The sequence below is a fragment of the Bufo gargarizans genome, chromosome 2, assembly GCF_014858855.1.
Source record: "Bufo gargarizans isolate SCDJY-AF-19 chromosome 2, ASM1485885v1, whole genome shotgun sequence".
NCBI classification, from domain to species: Eukaryota; Metazoa; Chordata; class Amphibia; order Anura; family Bufonidae; genus Bufo; species Bufo gargarizans.
Window position 1 is genome coordinate 518332067 of NC_058081.1, and position 21408 is coordinate 518353474.

A 21408-nucleotide genomic window follows, 5' to 3' on the forward strand; every position below is an offset into this window, starting at 1 on the left:
TTGACTTGCATAAAGCTGGAAAGGGTTATAAAAGTATCTCCAAAACACTTGCTGTTCATCAGTCCACGGTAAGACAAATTGTATATAAATGGAGAAAGTTCAGCACTCTTGCTACTCTCCCTAGGAGTGGCCGTCCTGTAAAGATGACTGCAAGAGCACAGCGCAGACTGCTCAATGAGGTGAAGAAGAATCCTAGCGTGTCAGCTAAAGATTAACAAAAGTCTCTGGCATATGCTAACATCCCTGTTAGCAAATCTACGATACGTAAAACACTAAACAAGAATTGATTTCATGGGAGGATACCACAGAAGAAGCCATTGCTGTCCCAAAAAACATTGCTGCACGTTTACAGTTTGCACAAGAGCACCTGGATGTTCCACAGCAGGACTGGTAAAATATTCTGTGGACACTATGTGTGGAGAAAAAGAGGCACAGCACACCAACATCAAAACCTCATCCCAACTGTGAAGTATGGTGGTGGGGGCATCATGATTTGGGGCTGCTTTGCTGCGTCAGGGCCTGGACGGATTGCTATCATCGAATGAAAAATTAATTAATTGACACCAGACATCCCAAGAATATTGCTGAGCTGAAACAGTTCTGTAAAGAGGAATGGTCAAGAATTACTCCTGACCGTTGTGCACGTCTGATCTGCAACTACAGGAAACGTTTGGTTGAAGTTATTGCTGCCAAAAGAGGTTCAACCAGTTATTAAATCCAAGGGTTCACATACATTTTCCACCTGCACTGTGAATGTTTACATGGTGTGTTCAATAAAAACATGGTAACATGTAATTCTTTGTGTGTTATTAGTTTAAGCAGACTGTGATTGTCTATTGTTGTGACTTCGATGAAGATCAGATCACATTTTATGACCAGTTTGTGCAGAAATCCATATCATTCCAAAGGGTTCACATACTTTCTCTTGCAACTGTATAATCTGGGGCTCTCTGACCACTGTTTTAACTACAATAGGAAAGGTATAACCAGCAGAGGTTATTTGCGCCGCAATCTGCAACTTTTCCCCGTTCACGCCATGTCTAAAAGAGGGGGCAGGGAAGTGGACGGCCTGTCTTATTAATAATTTTCTACACCTTGTTTAAACATAGAAAATTGTCTAAATTTAAGCCTGCAAGGAAGCTGGCTTACATTTAGACCAGCGGTGTATTCGCCGAAGGTATGAAGAGGCCGACGTCACTTAATCCTCATTGTATTCAGCCTCTTCCCAGCCTAGAATAGCTGATGAAAGAGAGCAATAGATTGTACTTACTTATACTACAGTCAACCACTCCCGAACCCGTACTGTAAAGGGTAAAACCAGTGAACAATACATTCTACTGCATAGGAAACAGGCATAAAAAGACTCAGGGTTTAGTCTCCCTTTTAAATTTAAAAGCCCAGACACAGCCACCCTAGTGTCTCTCTGTACCCCATACCTGGTTCTTGTCCAGCTCACAGTTCTTATATTCTTGTTCTCCTTGCTCTTGAAATGTGACAATGACGAAACCTACGAAAATGTTCATCATGAAGAAGGCAATTATGATGATGTAGATGATGAAAAAGATGGAAATCTCCACTCGGTGGTTGTAGATGGGACCTATGTCCTCAGTGTGGGAGTCAATGGCTCTATACAGCAGCCTGAAAAAAGGACAAGAGATACCTTTTGTCACAGACCAACATAAATCATTCTACCATCCTGAGCCCTGATATCCAACCTCACATTGTGGCTAGTCCACGTTTAGCCTGTAGGGGTCACTGTCGCTATTTCTGTGCATGAAAACCATTGGTTAGTTCATTTAGAAGCGCAAGCTACATTTAAGGCAAAAACAACGCAGCCTTGCAAATAGTCTTCTATAAAGAAGAGGAGCTGGATGGAAACCAGGCACATGACTTCATGATCAGGCTATACACTGGGTAATTGGTAACCACGGAGGCACATTGATCTGTATTGGAGCTGTATACAAAAAATATAGTTGAGTTCTAATCCCAATTATTTGCATAGTTGCTTCACTTTTTATTTTAAATGCATTAGAGCAATAAAAAATAAATAAAAACATTATTTAAACCTTTTTTTTATTTTTTTGTGCCTGTCATACATATTTTCTGTATGATTTTGATGCCGTCTTACTACTAGTGAGACAGGTGGTTATTGGACGCATCAACTTAATTGGTTCTCCTGTGCCAAAAAAAAAGAAAAAGCCTGAGACCGCGCGAGCCCCATCTGCTGCCATTTACACTGAGATTTTTTTGGGGCAATGCTAATAAAAAAAAAAAAGCAGTGTAGAAAGCAGTTATTTCCTTTCACAATCTAATTAAGATTTGGTTTTCCAAGGACACGGAGCCATTAACTGTGCACTGTCTGGTCCACTAATTGGTGAAGTCATAGTAGGTATTACGTGTCCTTATGGGAATAATTGATGGATTTTTATTAAGACTCGTCATAAAGCGCGACCCACACAGGAGCTAATAATACCAGTCTACATGCGTCAGTCAATGTGTAACATATATTTTTCTACTCATCATTATAACAAATATTAAAATATTCCTGTATTTAAATGAAGTATAAAAAAATGACAAGTTTCATTGAAGTATCTAGAAAGCAAAGGGTTACCCTCTAGAATGTATCTATTTATTTTATTAATAGGAAGCATAGGGGGTATAGTGGTAAGGATTAAATGGAATAAAGCTAGTGGAGTCCTAGGGGTATGACCACGTGGCGTGGCGCTGCAGTCAAGTACTGCACGGACGTACCATGCACAGTGGGCTCTAATTAAGCAAATTAGGAGCGCGCTGTTTAGTAGATCTGAAGGGCGGGTGCCGTGCGGCCATCCTCAATGCAGAGTGCGTATGCAGTGCGGTAGCTATAGTACAAGCAGGTGAGGTGGCTGCTACGGGGCACAAACACAGAAGGGGCCCGCCCGGAAGGAGGGCTAAAAAATTATACAGTATTATACAGTCACATGATATACAGTATATACGTGTAAGAAACAGATAGTGGCTGCATGGCCTGGTCTGAGAGAGCGATTGTGACTAGCCGCAGGAATGAGGGTTGCACGGGAGGAGGGCGTTGTGGAGGAAGGGGGCAGGGGCCTGTTCAAAACTTGCTGTGGGGCCCAGTCTGTTCTAGTTTTGTCACTGTCCTCATTAGTTTATTTATAGTGTGGTCGTACCCTATGGGTATGTTCAGATTTCAGATTTTTAGCAAGTAAGCAACTGATCTGAAAGAAAATCTGTGCAAAATTCAAGGCTGAGTCTTGGACTTCTGCTGTGGAATTTTAATGTGCATTGCCACAGATCTGTACTAATCCGCTTGTAGCTATCCACCTGATGTTTCTTTTTCTTATAAACTACAGGGCAGTGAAAACGTCATCATTCCTCATTATTCAAAATGCAGAGAGTGCGGAGCCTCTAGGAGTAATGGCAACGCCCCCGTTGCTCCTAGAGGCTCATTTGCATATATTAAAACATCACTTTTCTCACCAACGGGGGGACATATCAGGTCAGCTGGTGTCATAGGGACAAATCTGCTGACAGATGCCCTTCAAGTCAGGTTGAGCGAACTTTGTGTTTAAAGTTCAGCGTACAAGGTTCGTGTTACCTAAAAATTCCGTAAGTTATGGGCCGTGGTAGCGGAATCCATAACGGAATTCTTAGATAACCCAAACCTTGTACGCCGAACTTTAAACACAAAGTTCGCTCAATCCTGCATTTAAGCAAATGTAAATTCCCACCATCATGCATAAGAATTAACATGACATTCCTCAAAATCTCCACAACTCACTCTGGCCAGCCCTCAAAGGTGGAGACGGTGAAAAGCGCCATCATGGCATCTAGAACGTTATCAAAGTCAAATTTACTGTTCTCCCAGTTCCGATCCAGAATCAATGGCTGTGACACATCGCCATCCTTGTAGGTGATGTACCTTCCTCTGCGTGTCACAAGAGAGTGAGAAGGGTTAAAGATCTACATATAATGTCCAGTAACTTTACTTACCTTCTGCTGATCTTGAGTTACATGATGTACTCAAGTCACATCCAGAACTGCATTTACAATTCAGATGGTTAAGGAAACCTTCACATTGGGAAGATTTTGTTGACTGAAAAATCCCTTCTATTCATCTGAATGGGGTTGTTTGGCGGCAAGCACATGGATTTCTGCAAGTCCCATTCATATGAATGGAAGTAATTTTCAGTCACAGAAATGTTCTGCATGTGAAGGCGTCCTAATAGATTGTGAGTATGCTCTGCTGTGGGGCATTTCAGAAAATGTAGTGTACACCCGTCACTGTACTATAGTCTGATACCAAATATAAAAAAGAAAAGTTAGCACAATGCAGAATGTAGCTGTTTATAAATTTTAAATGCAGCTCTGGATGGGACTGGAGCATAATGTGTTACAACCATTCCATAAACCATGGGCCTTGGCCGTGTGAACCCTGCATAGCGGTGTGGACCCAGTGGGTCCACGATACGTGAGATGTGGCAAAAGATAGGACAAAAGCCGAAAGATAGGTGAAAGCCCTTCTGTGTGATTCCTGGTCTGTGCCTCTGCGCTGCAAAAGATAGAGCATGACCCATCGCAGAGCGTACGTGGGCCCATTGCAGTCAGTGGGTCCCCACTGCCATGCGGGGTGCACACGACCAGTGCCTGTGGTTTGTGAATCAACAGTTCATGCGAATGCACCCTAAGACCGAATAAGGCTACTTTCACACCAGTGTTTTCAATTCCACCATTAAGATCCGTCATAGGATCCTAATAGCGGAGGAAAACGCTTCAGTTTTGTCACAATTCATTGTCAATGGGGGGACAAAACTGAACTGAACGAAACGGAGTGCACCAAAATGCATTCCGTTTCGTTTGGTTGCGCTCCCATGTGGTGCAGAGCAAGACGGATTCGTCATGACTCACTCACAGTCAACGGTGGCGGATCTGTTTTTTCGGATACAAAAGAAAACGTATCCGCCGCCCATTGACCTTCAATGTGTGTCATGACTACATAAGACATAATGGAATCAAATCCATTCATGATGGATGCGTGCGGTTGTATTATTGTAATGGAAGCATTTTTGCAGATCCATGCCGGATAAGCAAAAAAAGCAAGTGTGAAAGTAGCCTAAGAGTCGGTCAAGATAAGTAACGCTTCAAATCACCTTAATTAGAACCGTCATCGTGTTATAATATAATATAGTCTAGCTGCTGTCCTCGCTGCACACAGCGGTTACTCTGGATATTAGCTGATGGTCATAATAATGTGACTAGGTTGTGTGTGTGTGTGTAAATATATATATCTATATATATACTGTATACATATAAAACAAAATGTGAAGAGGTGCAAGACAGGCAGCACTCTCAAAATGAAAAAATAAGTAAAGTTTATTCACCCATGGAGGATGCGACGCGAGAAAGGCTCCAGTCTGGAGCCGAAAAATCGTGTCCTGCATGGGTGAATAAACTTTACTTATTTTTTCATTTTGAGAGTGCTGCCTGTTTTTATAGATATATATCGTTAATTTCTAACGATAATTTGTTTTCCCTTAGTCCTAACAGCAGCACAGATGGGGTTAACTGCCCCCCGTGGACTGGTAGGACCGGCGGAATGTTTAATGAGCCCAAAGAATAAACCAATAAAAGAACTCCAGCTCCCTTAAAGGGAGGGGTTCATCCCCCAGCCCACCGTGTATATCACAAGAAAAAAATGATTTAGGGCGGGAAATTTGTGTGCTGCTGTTAGGACTAAGGGAAAACAAATTATCGTTAGAAATTAACGATTCCCTTACGTCCTACCAGCAGCACAGATGGGGAGATAGCAAGAAGAATCCCCTAGGGAGGGTCCTCATGCTCGGCAGAAGCAAGAACTGTCTGCCCAAAGGCCGAAAACTCTGATACCCTAGCATCAATCCTATAATGGGAGATGAAGGTTGATTCAGAGCTCCAGGAAGCTGCCTTACAGATCAACTCTAGGGGGAGAAGACTTCTCTCCGCAACAGAGGTAGCTACGGCCCTTGTAGAATGGGCCCTCACAAACTCCGGAGGATCTAAGGATTGAGAGGTGAAAGCTTCCCTGATAGCTTCCTTGACCCAGCGACTAATAGTCGTTTTAGACGCCTTACGGCCTTTAGACTTACCGGCAAACAGGATAAAGAGATTTTCATCCAACCTGAATTCTTTGGATCTATCCACATAGATCTGAAGGCATCTAGATATATCCAGTGGATGTCGCACTGGAACATCAGAGGAGGAGGCAGAGAGTAATACAGGTAGAGAGACTACCTGATTAATATTCTGAAAGGTTGAAACCTTAGGTCTAAAGTAAGGTAGAAATTTTAAAAGGACCCTATCCTGTAGAAACATGGTATATGGGTATAACGCGGAGAAAGCTTGTAGCTCCGAAATTCTTTTGGCCGAGGTTATGGCCAGAAGAAAGACCATCTTAAGTGTTAAAAATTTAAAACTTGCCTCCTCCAAGGGTTCAAAGGGGGGGGATGCTAGCCCCCTGAGAACAACTGACAAATCCCATTGAGGGACGGGTTTCAGTATTGTAGGCTTCAATCTTTCCGCTCCTTTAAGGAAGCGCTTGATGAGAGGGTCCCGAGAATATGGTCTGTTAAGACAGGCCGAGATGGCAAACACTTGGACCTTTAGGGTAGATGGGGCGAGACCTCTGTCCATCCCATCCTGAAGGAACTGTAAGATCGCTGCGAGGGGCGGATCTGCAAACGCCACCTGGTTGGAGCTACACCAAGAGGTGAAGATCCTCATGATCCGGGAGTAGGCCTTTTTAGTAGACTCTGCTCTGGAATGCGATAAAGTTCTCAGGACCGACTCAGAGAGCCCATCCACTCTGGGAAGGGACTGATCAACCTCCAGGCTGTCAGGTTGAGTCTGTGCAGATCTGGGCAGAGATGCGTGTCCCATGACACCAGGGTCTGCTCCGGGGGGAGTCTCCAATATTGTCCCCGACTCATCTGAATGAGCTGGGTAAACCAGGATCTCTTGGGCCAAAATGGTATGATGGCTATTACCGAGGCCTGATCCTGACGGATTTTCATCAATACCCTCGGAATCATGGAAAGGGGAGGGAAGATGTACGCCAGCCTGAACCTCCACGGTGTTGTCAGAGCGCCTATCGCCAGGGGGTTGTCCTCCCTGTCTAGGGAACAGAACCTCTGTACCTTGGCGTTGAACTTGGTTGCCATGAGATACTCCTATGGCATCCCCCATCTGAGGACTAACTATTTGAAGATCTCCGGATGTAGTGACCATTCCATGGTCGATAGGCCGCAATTTAGGCGGTACGTGATGACGTTGAAGGAGCCTCAGATGTGAGTGGCGGATAGATGGGATAAGTTCAGCTCTGGCCACCGCAGAATTACCCCGATCACAGACGGAAGGGGTAAGAATCTTGTGCCTCCCTGCTTGTCTATATAAAGCACGACAGTCCTGTTGTCTGACGGGACTTTCACTGCTTTGCCCCGAATCTGAGGGGCGAAGTGAAGGAGGGCTAGCCGGATAGCACACATCTCGTGGAGATTTGAAGAAAGATGCCACTCCTGAGGAGACCAGGATCCCTGAACTGGGGACCCGTCTATATGAGCGTCCCAGCCTACTAGGGACGCGTCCATGGTCAATATGAGCCAAGCTGGTTGGGTCATAGACTTCCCCTGTGGTAGATAAAACCACCATGTGGGGGAAAGTTGGGACTGGTTGAATAGGGGGCACAGGGAATCTAGCCCCAGGGGGCTGCCGTTCCGTTTGTTTAAGACCTCCGACTAAAGGGGCCGGAGGTGCTATAAAGCTCAAGGGACTGCATCCGCAGCCGCTGACACGAGCCCCACCATCTTCATGAGGGTCCATATGGAGACTCGTTGTGATACATAAGGGAACCTTGCTAGGTCCTGAATCCGCATTCTTCTTTCTGGTGTCAACTGGAGGGACATCTCCAGAGAGTCGACTATGAATCCTAGATGACGGATAGAAGTCGAAGGGCTCACGTTCGACTTCAGCCAGTTGACAATCCAACCTAGGTGGAGCAGAAGAAAAAATGTGACATGAAGAAGATGGGAAAGTAGAGGCCAGATGTCCAAGTAAGGGACAATGGTCAGATCTTGGAGTCTCAATGCTGCCACTACCGATACTATGACCTTGGTGAAGGTCAGGGGGGCAGACGAGATTCCGAAGGGAGGGGCGGCAAACTGGAGATGTCTGCCTACTCCTAGTATCTGGACCGTGATCCTGAGAAATTTCCCGGATGATGGGTGGATCGGGATATGGAGATAAGTGTCTTTGAGGTCCAGAATGGCCATCACCTCCCCAGAGCTGAGGAGGTGGCTGACTGACCTTATAGTTTCCGTGTGGAATCTGGTCCTCCTTAAAAAGGGATTGAGAAGTATCCAATCTATGATCGTCTGAAGATCTCCCGTCTTCTTGGGAACCAGGAATACTGGAGAATAAATCCCTAGACCCTTCTCCCCTGCCGGTACCTCCTCCAGGGTTCCCTTGGAAAGGTAGTCTTGAATATAGACCTCCAAGATTCTTTGCCTGGCCGGCAAAAAACTGCGAGTAGCAATGAGTCTTCCTGGGGGGAGAAAAACAAGGTCTATTAGATTGCCTATGGCAACGATATTTTGGACCCAAGGATGCGGGATTTCTTGGGCCCATAAGAGTCTGGATAAAAGACGCCCCCTTAGAGGGAGGTGGAGAAGGGGTACGGGAAAAACCAGAGGCGTAACGACAGGGATAGCAGGGCTTATCCAAGAGCCTCAGAGAGGCCCATAGTCAGGAGGTTTGTTTTGCCTCCCTGGTGGGTTTACGGGAGCGTCTAGAAAATTTTCTAGGCGGCCCCCCCCAATCTCTGCGTCCAACCTGCTGTCCTGGCCGGCCCCCGCGGGCTTGTCTACCCCTGCCTCGAAAGGATTGTTGGGGGAGACTCTTCCCCTTTTTATCTGAAAGACCCTCCATAATGGTGTCTAATTCAGATCCAAACAGACGGCCAGGTTCAAAGGGGAGCCCACAGAGGTTATACTTGGACGCATTATCTGCGTTCCAAGGTTTCAGCCACAGAGGTCTCCTAGCAGCAGATACTAAAGCCATTGTTTTGGCTGCCAACTTTAACTGAAGTTGGGCTGTGTCACATAGGAAATCCATGGCCAAATTGACGGACTTGAAGGCAGCGAGGATATCATCGCGAGAGACACTCTGGTCGACATCCGTCTGGATCTGATTCAACCTGGCTCTGAGGAAGGACGAGACCTCTGTGGCAGCAATGGAAGTCGAGGCGGAAGCGGCGGCAGCCGAGTAACCTCGTCTAAGGGTGCACTCTGTCCTTCTATCTAGAGGGTCCTGCAGGCTAGACCCATCGTCTGCAGGAACCAGAGTGCGCCTGGACAACTTGGCGATTGCCATGTCCACCTTAGGAATGGAACCCCACGATTCCACTAAGGGTTTAGCCATTGGGAACATTTGTTTGAATTTCCTGGTAAGGACTGGGCCTTTTTCCGGCTTTTTCCACTCTGTGCGCATCACAGAGAGAAGGGTCTCATCTGCCCTAAAGACCCGCTGGGTCCGGTAGGCGGGATCGGAAGACTCCCCTACGTCAACATCATGGTCCCCCGACCTGATGGACCTTAGAAGCTTCTGAGTCTTTTCCGGTGGAAAAAAGCCAGAAGTCGATTCTTCTTCCTCAGAAGAAGATGACCCCACAGAAAGGGGTAAAGGCCTATCGGGGCCCCCGCTCACCTCCATAGGAGCTTGGGAGGGAACAGGTAGCCTCTCATTAAGGAGACGTACGACCCCTTGAATGGAATCGTCAACATAAGTCTTGGCCCACTGGTACATGTCCTGCATCGAAGGCTCAGTAGCAGTGGTGGAACGACAACTGTCACACCTGGAGAAAGGGCAGCTCTCATCAAGAGGCGTATTGCAGTCATAGCAAGCCAGGTGTTTCCTCTTGGTAGCTGCTTTCCGTAGCTGATTGGGCTCTCTGGGAGAGGCCATAGCTGAAAAATAGAAAGGGAAAACAATTAAAACATCCTAAAAAAGAAGAAATAAGGGAAAAAACCCTCCATGATTTTTAGGAGCACGAACCAGAGGAGTCAGTAATAAGCTCTGAAAGGCAAAAAAAATCCCGTCTGGATAGTGAAATATCACACAAAGGCAGGAGACTCTGGAGCTTGCTTGTAAAAGCAGCGCAGCCAGAGACCGACTGAATGGAAGCAGGGAGCTTAAATAGAGTAGCTCCGCCCAGGGGAGTGGTCTTTGTTAAAATAATCCTCCCCCTAACGATACTGCCATTCAATGCTGTTACCTTCTCTAAAAGAGAAGGTTAATGAATAAGTGGTGATCCCCACCACACCTCCATCCCCCCTAGAGAAAGAAAAAACCGGCCGATAACTCTTTATCCTGAATTACTGCAGTCAGGACCGAACGGCCGGCTGAGGGACCGGAAGTGACGCCGCGGCTAGGCCTGCGTCACTTCCGGTCATGGCGGCGCCCATACTAGGCATGCAGCGGAGCGCTGCCGACTCACAGGGGGAGACAGAGGCAAGTAGACTAATCCACTTGAAAAATGAGGCGCAAAATATAAGCGCACTAACAAGGAAAAAAAGGGGGACACTCATGGCTCTAAGAGTCAAGAAAAACGTCCCCAATTCTCAACAAGGAGAGAGTGAAAAAACTCGCCAGTCCACCTGTCCAAAGGACAGAAAAAAACACGGTGGGCTGGGGGATGAACCCCTCCCTTTAAGGGAGCTGGAGTTCTTTTATTGGTTTATTCTTTGGGCTCATTAAACATTCCGCCGGTCCTACCAGTCCACGGGGGGCAGTTAACCCCATCTGTGCTGCTGGTAGGACGTAAGGGAATACACAGTATACACAGGTGAAACTCGAAAAATTAGAATATCGTGCAAAGTTCATTTATTTCAGTAATGCAACTAAGGGTACTTTCACACTAGCGTTAGAAGAATCCGTCAGGCAGTTCCGTTGCTGGAACTGCCTGCCGGATCCGGAAATCCGTATGCAAACGGATATCATTTGTTTCTGGAACTGTCTGACAAATGCATTGAAATACCGGATCCTTCTCTCCGGTGTCATCTGGAAAAACGGATCCGTCAATTATGCAATTTCCTGAACACTTGGTACCGGATCCGGCATTAATACATTTCAATGGAATTAATGGCGGAACCGGAAATCCAGCAAGTGTTCCAGAATTTTGGCCGGAGAAAATCTTGCAGCATGCATGCAGTATTTTCTCCGGCCAAATACCGTAAAAGGGACAGAACGGAAGACATCCTGATGCATAATGAATGGATTGCATTAGGACTGAAGCGTTTTTTTCCGGTATTGAGCCCCTAGGAGGGAACTTAATACCAGAAAACTTTAACGCTAGTGTGAAAGCAGCCATAAAAGGTGAAACTAACATATGAGATAGACTCATTACATGCAAAGCGAGATATTTCAAGCCCTTATTTGTTATCATTTGGATGATTATGGCTTACAGCTTATGAAAACCCCAAAGTCACAATCTCAGGTACTCTTTGCTCAGGGGGTATAGACTAATTAGCTGACTACAGTGTGACACTTTGAGCCTAGAATATTGAACCTTTTCACAATATTCTAATTTAATTTGCATTACTGAAATAAATTAACTTTACACAATATTCAAATTTTTCAAGATTCACCTGTATATACTGTATATATATATATTTTTTATATTTTTATCTATCTATCTAGATATATGTATATATATATATATATATATATATACAGTACAGACCAAAAGTTTGGACACACCTTCTCATTCAAAGAGTTTTCTTTATTTTCATGACTATGAAAATTGTAGATTCACACTGAAGGCATCAAAACTATGAATTAACACATATGGAATTGTATACATAACAAAAAAGTGTGAAACAACTGAAAATATGTCATATTCTAGGTTCTTCAAAGTAGCCACCTTTTGCTTTGATTACTGCTTTGCAAACTCTTGGCATTCTCTTGATGAGCTTCAAGAGGTAGTCACCTGAAATGGTCTTCCAACAGTCTTGAAGGAGTTCCCAGAGATGCTTAGCACTTGTTGGCCCTTTTGCCTTCACTCTGCGGTCCAGCTCACCCCAAACCATCTCGATTGGGTTCAGGTCCGGTGACTGTGGAGGCCAGGTCATCTGGCGCAGCACCCCATCACTCTCCTTCATGGTCAAATAGCTCTTACACAGCCTGGAGGTGTGTTTGGGGTCATTGTCCTGTTGAAAAATAAATGATGGTCCAACTAAACGCAAACCGGATGGAATAGCATGCCGCTGCAAGATGCTGTGGTAGCCATGCTGGTTCAGTATGCCTTTAATTTTGAATAAATCCCCAACAGTGGCACCAGCAAAGCACCCGCACACCATCACACCTCCTCCTCCATGCTTCACGGTGGGAACCAGGCATGTAGAGTCCATCCATTCACCTTTTCTGCGTCGCACAAAGACATGGTGGTTGGAACCAAAGGTCTCAAATTTGGACTCATCAGACCAAAGCACAGATTTCCACTGGTCCAATGTCCATTCCTTGTGTTCTTTAGCCCAAACAAGTCTCTTCTGCTTGTTGCCTGTCCTTAGCAGTGGTTTCCTAGCAGATATTCTACCATGACGGCCTGATTCACACAGTCTCCTCTTAACAGTTGTTCTAGAGATGTGTCTGCTGCTAGAACTCTGTGTGGCATTGACCTGGTCTCTAATCTGAGCTGCTGTTAACCTGCGATTTCTGAGGCTGGTGACTCGGGTGAACCTATCCTCCGCAGAAGAGGTGACTCTTGGTCTTCCTTTCCTGGGGCGGTCCGCATGTGAGCCAGTTTCTTTCTAGCGCTTGATGGTTTTGTGACTGCACTTGGGGACACTTTCAAAGTTTTCCAATTTTTTCGTACTGACCTTCATTTCTTAAAGTAATGATGGCCACTCATTTTCTTTACTTAGCTGCTTTTTTCTTGCCATAATACAAATTCTAACAGTCTATTCAGTAGGACTATCAGCTGTGTATCCACCTGACTTCTCCACAACGCAACTGATGGTCCCAACCCCATTTATAAGGCAGGAAATCCCACTTATTAAACCTGACAGGGCACACCTGTGAAGTGAAAACCATTTCAGATGACTACCTCTTGAAGCTCATCAAGAGAATGCCAAGAATGTGCAAAGCAGTAATCAAACCAAAAGGTGGCTACTTTGAAGAACCTAGAATATGACATATTTTCAGTTGTTACACACTTTTTTGTTATGTATATAATTCCACATGTGCTCATTCATAGTTTTGATGCCTTCCGTGTGAATCTACAATTTTCATAGTCATGAAAATAAAGAAAACTCTTTGAATGAGAAGGTGTGTCCAAACTTTTGGTCTGTACTGTATATATATATATATATATATATATATATATATACACACACAGAGTAAAAATATTTCAGACACTCAACTTACTTGCACTCGTCTTCTGTAATCTTCGAGCTGTCTGAGCAACTGTAGAGCTTACCCTAAAATCACATCAAACAGATTGGATAGTTATCATTGTGAACTTAATTCCTTTAACCTGCAGATATCGCTGGTGGTGCTTCCGTTGGTTACACTGTTCAAAGCTATTGATAATAATAATTATTAAAATATTGCACTTTTTTGAATTATCCATCAAACAACAATGGCAATAGCCATGTTTCAATCAGTGGAGATCAAAGGAACACTAAACAGAGAATGAACACAAACTATCCCTTTGATCCTATATGAGATATAAAGGACTCTTCAGTATGTGTCCCAAGAACTCAGCCATACCCCCCCCCCCCCCCCCCCTCACTGCACTGAGTCTGGCTGCAAGACAACTGGCTGCAGCAAGGGCCTCCCTCCTGTATCTTATCTGTAGCAGGCAAAAATGAAACAAATCAGCAAGAGAGAAATCCATGAGGTTTCTGCAGTAATCCTTTTTTCCTGTTTACTGGTATTATTTATTATTCATAATTTTGGTTTGGTATTCCTTTACATCAGAACAATTGAAAAATAAACAGCAAAATCATGTGTTTGTAGTGTTTAGCTGATCCTCATATTAAACTTGAATTAGACCTTCGTCTAAGGCCTCTTTCACACTACCGTTTCTTTTTTCTGTTTTGCGGGACGTTTTTTGTGTTCCGTATATGGGCTGTATACGGAACCATTCATTTCAATGGGTCCGCAAAAAAACCTGAATGTACTCCGTATGCATTCCGTTCCGTGTTTCCGTATCTCCGTTCAGTGGAAAGATAGAACATGTCCTATATTTGGCCGCAAATCAACTTTCGTGGCTCCTTTAAAGTCAATGGGTCCGCCAAAAAAATGGAATGCATACGGAAATGCATCCGTATGTCTTCCGTATCCATTCAATTTTTTACGGAACCATCTATTGAAAAGGTTATGCCTAGCCCAATTTGTTCTATGTAATTACTGTATACTGTATATGCCATACGGAAAAACGGAACGGAAAAACGGAAACACAATGGAAACAAAAAACAACAGATCTGTGAAAAACGGACCGCAAAACACTGAAATAGCCATACAGTAGTGTAAAAGAGGCCTTACTGTTGCCCTTTGTCTTTCAGCTCACCTTGAACAGCTGTACCCCGATGCATGCAAACATGAACTGCAGCAGAGTAGTAACAATCACGATATTACCGATGGTGCGGATGGCCACAAACACACACTGGACCACGTGCTGCAGAGAGAGAAGCAAGGGAAGAGAGAGGTTTATGGCTTAAAGCTATGAAGTTCTGACCTTTCTTGGTATCTGAACAAAAGGTTCTGCAACTTTCTGGTATTTCAACTTTTCACCTTTTCCAACATTTCTAGAACCTAACACATCTCACAGATGACAGTTTGTTACAATTGTATCCAGACAATCCTGAAAAAGCTGAACAGCCTGGACTTCAAGGGTACATTCACACGACCATGGCGCTGCCGTGCCCGTGTTGCGGACTGCAAACCTCTGGTCCGCAAAATATGGTCACCGGCCGTGTGAACTCCGCATTGCCTTCAATGGGTACGTGATCCGCAAGATGTGGCAAAAGATAGGACTTGTCCTATCTTTTGCGACGTGGAGGCACAGAACAAGAAGTCCAGGGAAGGACTTCTGTGTGTTTAAAAGATAGGACATGTCAAGTCAATAGGTCAATAGGTCCCCACTGCAATGAGGAGTTCACACGGCTGGTGTCCGTGTTTTTTGGAATGGTTCTCACCTGTGCGTGTTACAGCGCGTACGATCGCGCTGTAAAATGCCCGACGCCCCAAGAAGTACATGAGCTTCTTTGGGGCGTCTTGTCACGCGTTCCCGTACATAGACTTCAGCGGGAACGCGCGACAATAGGTGTTCGCTTGTCTCTGTATGCGCGAGTGCAAACGCCCGTACAATCGCGCATACAGAGCGCTCCATCGCGAACACTCAGGTCTGAACCCAGCGTAAGACTGGCGTTTTAGACGCCGGTCTTAATAACCCTGCACTGGCGCTTGATGAGCCTAAGTTATGGAGAGGAGCTGGCCTATATAACTTAGGCATATCCACTGCCGGTATACAACAGTCTTAAATTGACGCCAGCTCCCTTGCTGGCGTACATTTAGATAATTTTCTACGCCAAAAACTGGCGTAGAAAACAATAGATAAGACTCTTCTGGGCCCATGCCACAACCCCCTTTTTTAGAACTGGGAAGGAAGGGAAAGAAGTAGCAGATTTTGCCCCAAATCACCTTTGCAACAAAATCTGTGCCAAATATACACCAAAAAGTGGCATATATCTGGTCATAAATGACCCCAACGTGTATTCGAAATTTGTCATTATATATTAATTTTCTTAACTAGTACCTGTACCCTCTCCTAACCTTTTCTAGAAACTACTTGAATTCCCCCTGGAGCATCTATTCTTATGACTCTATGACATCCATTATTCCAGCTAAAAGTTAGGAATGAATTACTAGTAGTTTGCACCGAAGGTCCAGATGGATGTTACCAATTGGGGAGGGGGTGTCCCTGCACAGTGTTACACTGGCGGTACTAATTAGATAATGTCAGACTGTGCAGAGACCCCCCCCCAATTGGTAACATCCATCTGGACCTTCGGTGTAAACGGATAGTAATTTATTCATAACTTCTAACAGGAATAATAAAGGAATGGCACAACATGGTCATAAGAATGTTAATACATAGGGAATGGAAGGTAGTTACTAAAACAGACATGTCAGGAAATGTGACAGGTGCTCTTTAAAACCAGAAAACCTTTAAAGTGCTAAATAGATGATTCATGATATTTGACATTCTCACATTGTCGTCATCAGATAAGATGTAATAAAGGTGACCACACACAGACTAGATAAACATCTCATTTATCTAATGAGTTTGATGATTTTGGCAGGGCTGGCTAAGAATCTAATGTGCATGGAGATGTTCCATCTCTCCCCAAATGCTGGGTGTTGGGGAAAGAAAGATCAGCCATGTTGGATTTCCAATCCTTTGTTCTCCCAGCTGAGGGGTTTGGAGCACCCAGAGGAACTCTGGAGGGGACAGAAGAGACTGGAAGAGACAAGGGATTCAAGGGGGCAGAGGAGTCTGGAGGAACCGGAGTTGGCTACACTGGACAGAGGGTTCTGGAGGAGACAAAGGGCTGTCAGGGCTTAGTCCCCTCTCCCTAGGGAATTTTAGGAATAGTTGTCTAAGTTATATGGCCACCTTAGGCTACTTTCACACTGGCGTCTTGGCTTTCCGTTTGTGAGATCCGTTCAGGGCTCTCAGAAGTGGCCCAAAACGGATCAGTTTTGCCCTGATGCATTCTGAATGGAAAAGGATCCGCTCAGAATACATTAGTTTGCCTCCGTTCCGTCTCCATTGCGCTTTGGAGGCGGACAGCAAAATGCTGCTTGCAGCGTTTTGGTGTCCGTCTGATGAAACTGAGCCAAACTGATCCGTCCTGGCACACAATGTAAGTCAATGGTGACAGATCAGTTTTCTATGACACAATCTGGCACAATAGAATACGGATAAGTCCTCCATTGACTTTCAATGGTGTTCAAGACGGATCCGTCTTGGCTATGTTAAAGATAATACAAACGGATCCGTTCTGAACGGAGGCATCCGGTTGTATTATCTAAACGGGTCCGTCTGTGCAGATCCATGACGAATCTGCACAAAACGCGAGTGTGAAAGTAGCCTTAAATTGTTCACCATTACACTGTTCTAAAATGATTACAAATTGTTCTGGGAATGAAGTGCACCCCCTACATTGCTGGAAGTATGAATTCATCGTTACCCACCTTGAGGCCTTTAGCTCTGTTAATGGCCCTGAGTGGTCTTAATACTCGCAGAACCCGCAAAATCTTCACCACGTTGATAGCGCTCGACCTAGGACAGAAAGAGGGGTGAATGAAGGTTTGTAAGCTCTGTGCTGAAGGAAGAGGGTAAGGATCAGAGTCAGCCTCCCTCAGGTCAGTCACTTACTGTATTCCAAATGAGATGAGGGAGACGCTGACGACTAGCAGGTCCAGAATGTTAAAGTAATTCCTGCAGAATGATCCCTTGTGCAAGAATGCCCCGTATGCTGTCATCTGAAACACAACACATCAGTGAGGAAAGACTGTGGAATATAAAGGGAGTCTGATTTATGTAGGTAAAGCTTAAAGTAGCACTCCCACAAAATTTCATTCTCTGACCTGTACATGATATAAACTGTAGTGACTGTATTTGTGAGTTATAACCTCCCTTCTGACCCTCAGCTGTGTCATGTGATCAACACTCTGCCTCTCCAACTGACACAGGATAGGAAGTCAGTTCCTTCTCTATTCATTCCTATGAGAATGACATTGAGGCTCCCATATGAATACATACAGAAGATGGCATCCTGTCCACACATAAGATGCTGTGTTATTTGAAGAGTCAGAATGCTGGTCACATGAGACAGCTAAGGATCAGAAGGGAGGTGATAACTCACAAATACAGTCTCTGGTAAGAAGATTACCTTCACAACGGTTTACATCATGGACATTATTAACCAGTCAGAGAATAAAAACTTTTGTGGGAGTGCTTTTTTATGGCTGGGTTCACACGGGCGTTGTGGGTGATGTGTGGGGAAAGATGCGGGTGCGTTGCAGGAAAATGCAAGTGCAAAGCGTTTTAATGCGTTTTGCACGTGCGTGAGAAAAATCGGCATGTTTGGTACCCAGACCTGAACCCGGACTTCTTCACAGAAATTCGGGTTTGGGATCGGTATTCTGTAGATTTTATTATTTTCCCTTATAACATGGTGATAAGGGAAAATAATAGCATTCTTAGTACAGAATGCTTAGTAAAATGTCCATTGAGGGGTTAAAAATAATTAACAAATTAAACACCCCCCATCCACTTGGTCACGTAGCGGATCTCCTCTTCTTTCTTCAGGACCTGGGTAAAGGACCTTTGATGACGTCACTGCGCTCATCACATGGTCCATCATCAAGAGGAGATCCACTAAGCGACCAAGTGGATGGGGTGAGTTAAATTTGTTTATTATTTTTTTAACCCCTCCATCCCTAATTTACTTAGCATTCTGCATTAAGAATGCTATTATTTTCCCTTATAACCATGTTATAAGGGAAAATAATAATGATCGTGAAAAATGCACAATATAGAGCATGCTGCGATTTTCACGCAATGCACAAGTGATGCGTGAAAATCACCGCTCATGTGCACAGCCCCATAGAAATGAATGGGTCCGGATTTAGTGCGGGTGCAATACGTTCACCTCACGCATCGCACCCGCACGGAAAACTCTCCCGTGTGAAAGAGGCCTAAGAAAGAGAGATTATACAGTTACAGAACATTTAATTCCACAACAATTAAGCTTTACTCACACTACTGAAGCTGTGTATGTGCAGCGACACTCCAGAGGCAATACCGTGTCACAGCACACTACTCATACAGTGCATCACCACCATGTGACCTAGTGATATATCAGCACTATAATGACCTCGTGAGAGGAGCTCCAGAATCCGTGTAGAACACCAGAAGGTGCACAATTATAGTCACTCAGATATACAGTATGTCATTTATTGGTTTTAGTACCAATCCCATATACAGCATGCAGAGCTTCCAGTCAATGAATCACAGTGAGCGTGAAACAAAGCAGATTAAAACGACATGCACACACGTGTGATAACACGCAAGGAGATTGGGGGGGGGGGTGTTAATTATCACATCCTGCACTCCAGAATTCTGGCTTCAAGACAGTTACAAGATAGGGCTTTGCAACTTTTTGGGCTTAGCTGTGCAAAAATGTTGCGACTTTTTGCATTTTTACACCACTTTTTAAAAGTGGGTGAGAAGTGGGAGTGGTTAGCCTGGTAAAGTGATTCTACGGAATGATTTAAAATGTCCGGAAGCAACCTTTCCTAAAGTGTGAGCGGGACTGGTTGGCTCAATTTGCAGAACTGCCTAGGGGGGTGAGGCCTCACTACACTTTACTCTCTGGCACTTGCATATACTACACACTGGAAAGCGTTCCTGTCAGGCTGCTCAGCCATGATGGCATATCGTAGACAGGATCACATCATTACCATCCACTGCGGTGCAGAGTAGTGTGTAGTAAGGCCTCCTAACCGCCCCCAAGCAGGTCTGCAAGCGCAGGAAAGCAGTCCTGCTCACAATCTAGGACAGGTTGCTGGCAGCCATTTTAAATAATTCCTGGAGAACCCCTTTAATTATTTCCACTCACTCCGGATTTATCACTACAATCATTCCAGTTGGGGGCGGCTTAAAAGAACTGGAGTAGCATTTCTAGACAAAAATGTGGCGAATTTAGACAAGTAAATAACCATTACAATATGAAGGCTAGCAATTCATGGTGGACGATAATCACGTAGCGTTAATGTAACGGCTGTACTAAAACCGCTTGTGAAATCTTCTATGTGAATGTACAAATTATCGTTTGTCGTTACTGAATTGCGGCAATGTAAAGGTACATCGTGTGATCTTTCTCAGAAGGGTGCAAGAACAGCCATGTGTTCTGTAAATGGCTGCTGTCTAAATACAGTGAACGATCCTCAATTAAGAGAATAAACGATCGCATGACAACAAATTTGCATGGAAACGCTTACATCTCATCCACTTTCAATCACAATTTTCAATAGCATTGCCTAAACGATTATCCACTTGTCTAAATCCGCCATTAGATTGAAATCAGGCACAAAAACACAAACTCAAGCAAAACTAACTTCAAATGTCCCCCCCCATAGAGTCTGCATCCTGACACAAGTAACAAGGCCATACCTTACTAGTACATGCTGCAACGTATGGAATTACAAACCCTGGTCGTTCAGATTGCAAAACTGACCCAATGACATACCGTCGGCTTTAGAGCCCATTTTCATGAATTAGCCCCATTATTGGCACATCACTTCCCCATGATTGGTGGGGGCCATACTTTTAGTTGCGGAGAATGCACTGGTGTAGCAGTGTATCCCATTTACTGCGGTTTCCTGCCCAATGGCGCCTGGACCACCTGCCACGCAGGGAACTGCAGCATGACACCATTCATGTGAACAGGTCCAGCTGTGCAGTGGTTCCCTGTGCAGCCAGGGGACCTGGAGCACTACCCTACAGGGAAAATTCAGAATGGGAATCAGCTATGCACCAGCCCTGTGGCCCCTTCATCCTCGGGTAGTGTGTCCCCCAGAGGTCAGATCCCTACCGATTATAAAGAGATGACATTTCCACCTGATGTACCCTCACTTTATAAGATGGGAAGATCCAGGGGCTGTTTTCTACATAATCATCTGTCATATTTATTTTCTATCAGGATTTCTTGCTAAAAGGGTTTTCCAGGTGCTTAATATTCAGTATGAGTCATCAGTATGTGATCAGTGGGGGTCTGATCCTGGCATCCCCCATCGATCAGCCATTTGAAGAGGAGGTGGCGCTCCTCGTAGCTTACCAATCGCAGCTCTATCCATTGTATAGAGGTTGCGCTTGGTTTTGCAGCTCAGGACCATTTACTTGAATGGGACTGAGCTGCCCCTAGGCCACGTGACGATGAATGTGACATCACTGGCCTAGGACGAGGCCCACATGCTTATGGGAGCGTGGCTGTTTCTTTAAACAGCTGATCGACAGGGTTGCCTGGAGTCGGACCTCTCTCGATCTAAAATTGATGACTTATCCTGAGGACCGGCCATCAATATCAAAACCTTGGACAACCCCTATAATTTTCCTGCCTTGTGACAAACATATGCCCCCAGTGTTGTGACATACTTTAGGTGGTAGTATATGACCAGTACATTGGGCAGACTGAATGTCTACCCATAGGACATGCAGATCCTTATAGAGACTCAGGTGGCTATTCTGCAAGGACATCCTTCTGTAGTGCAGGGCCACCCTTCTGCTTAGGGCCCCTGCGTTAGTAC

At 44.8% G+C, this 21408-nt stretch overlaps 1 protein-coding gene across 1 annotated transcript in view; it reads right to left on the minus strand.

Moving 5' to 3' along the window:
* CACNA1C (calcium voltage-gated channel subunit alpha1 C) overlaps positions 1-21408 on the minus strand; it is a 562571-nt gene that overhangs the window by 92432 nt on the left and 448731 nt on the right. The window contains 6 exon segments of the mRNA XM_044281366.1: positions 1437-1638; positions 3782-3928; positions 13453-13505; positions 14600-14707; positions 17290-17377; positions 17474-17580. Coding sequence (XP_044137301.1) covers positions 1437-1638; positions 3782-3928; positions 13453-13505; positions 14600-14707; positions 17290-17377; positions 17474-17580 — 705 coding nt within the window.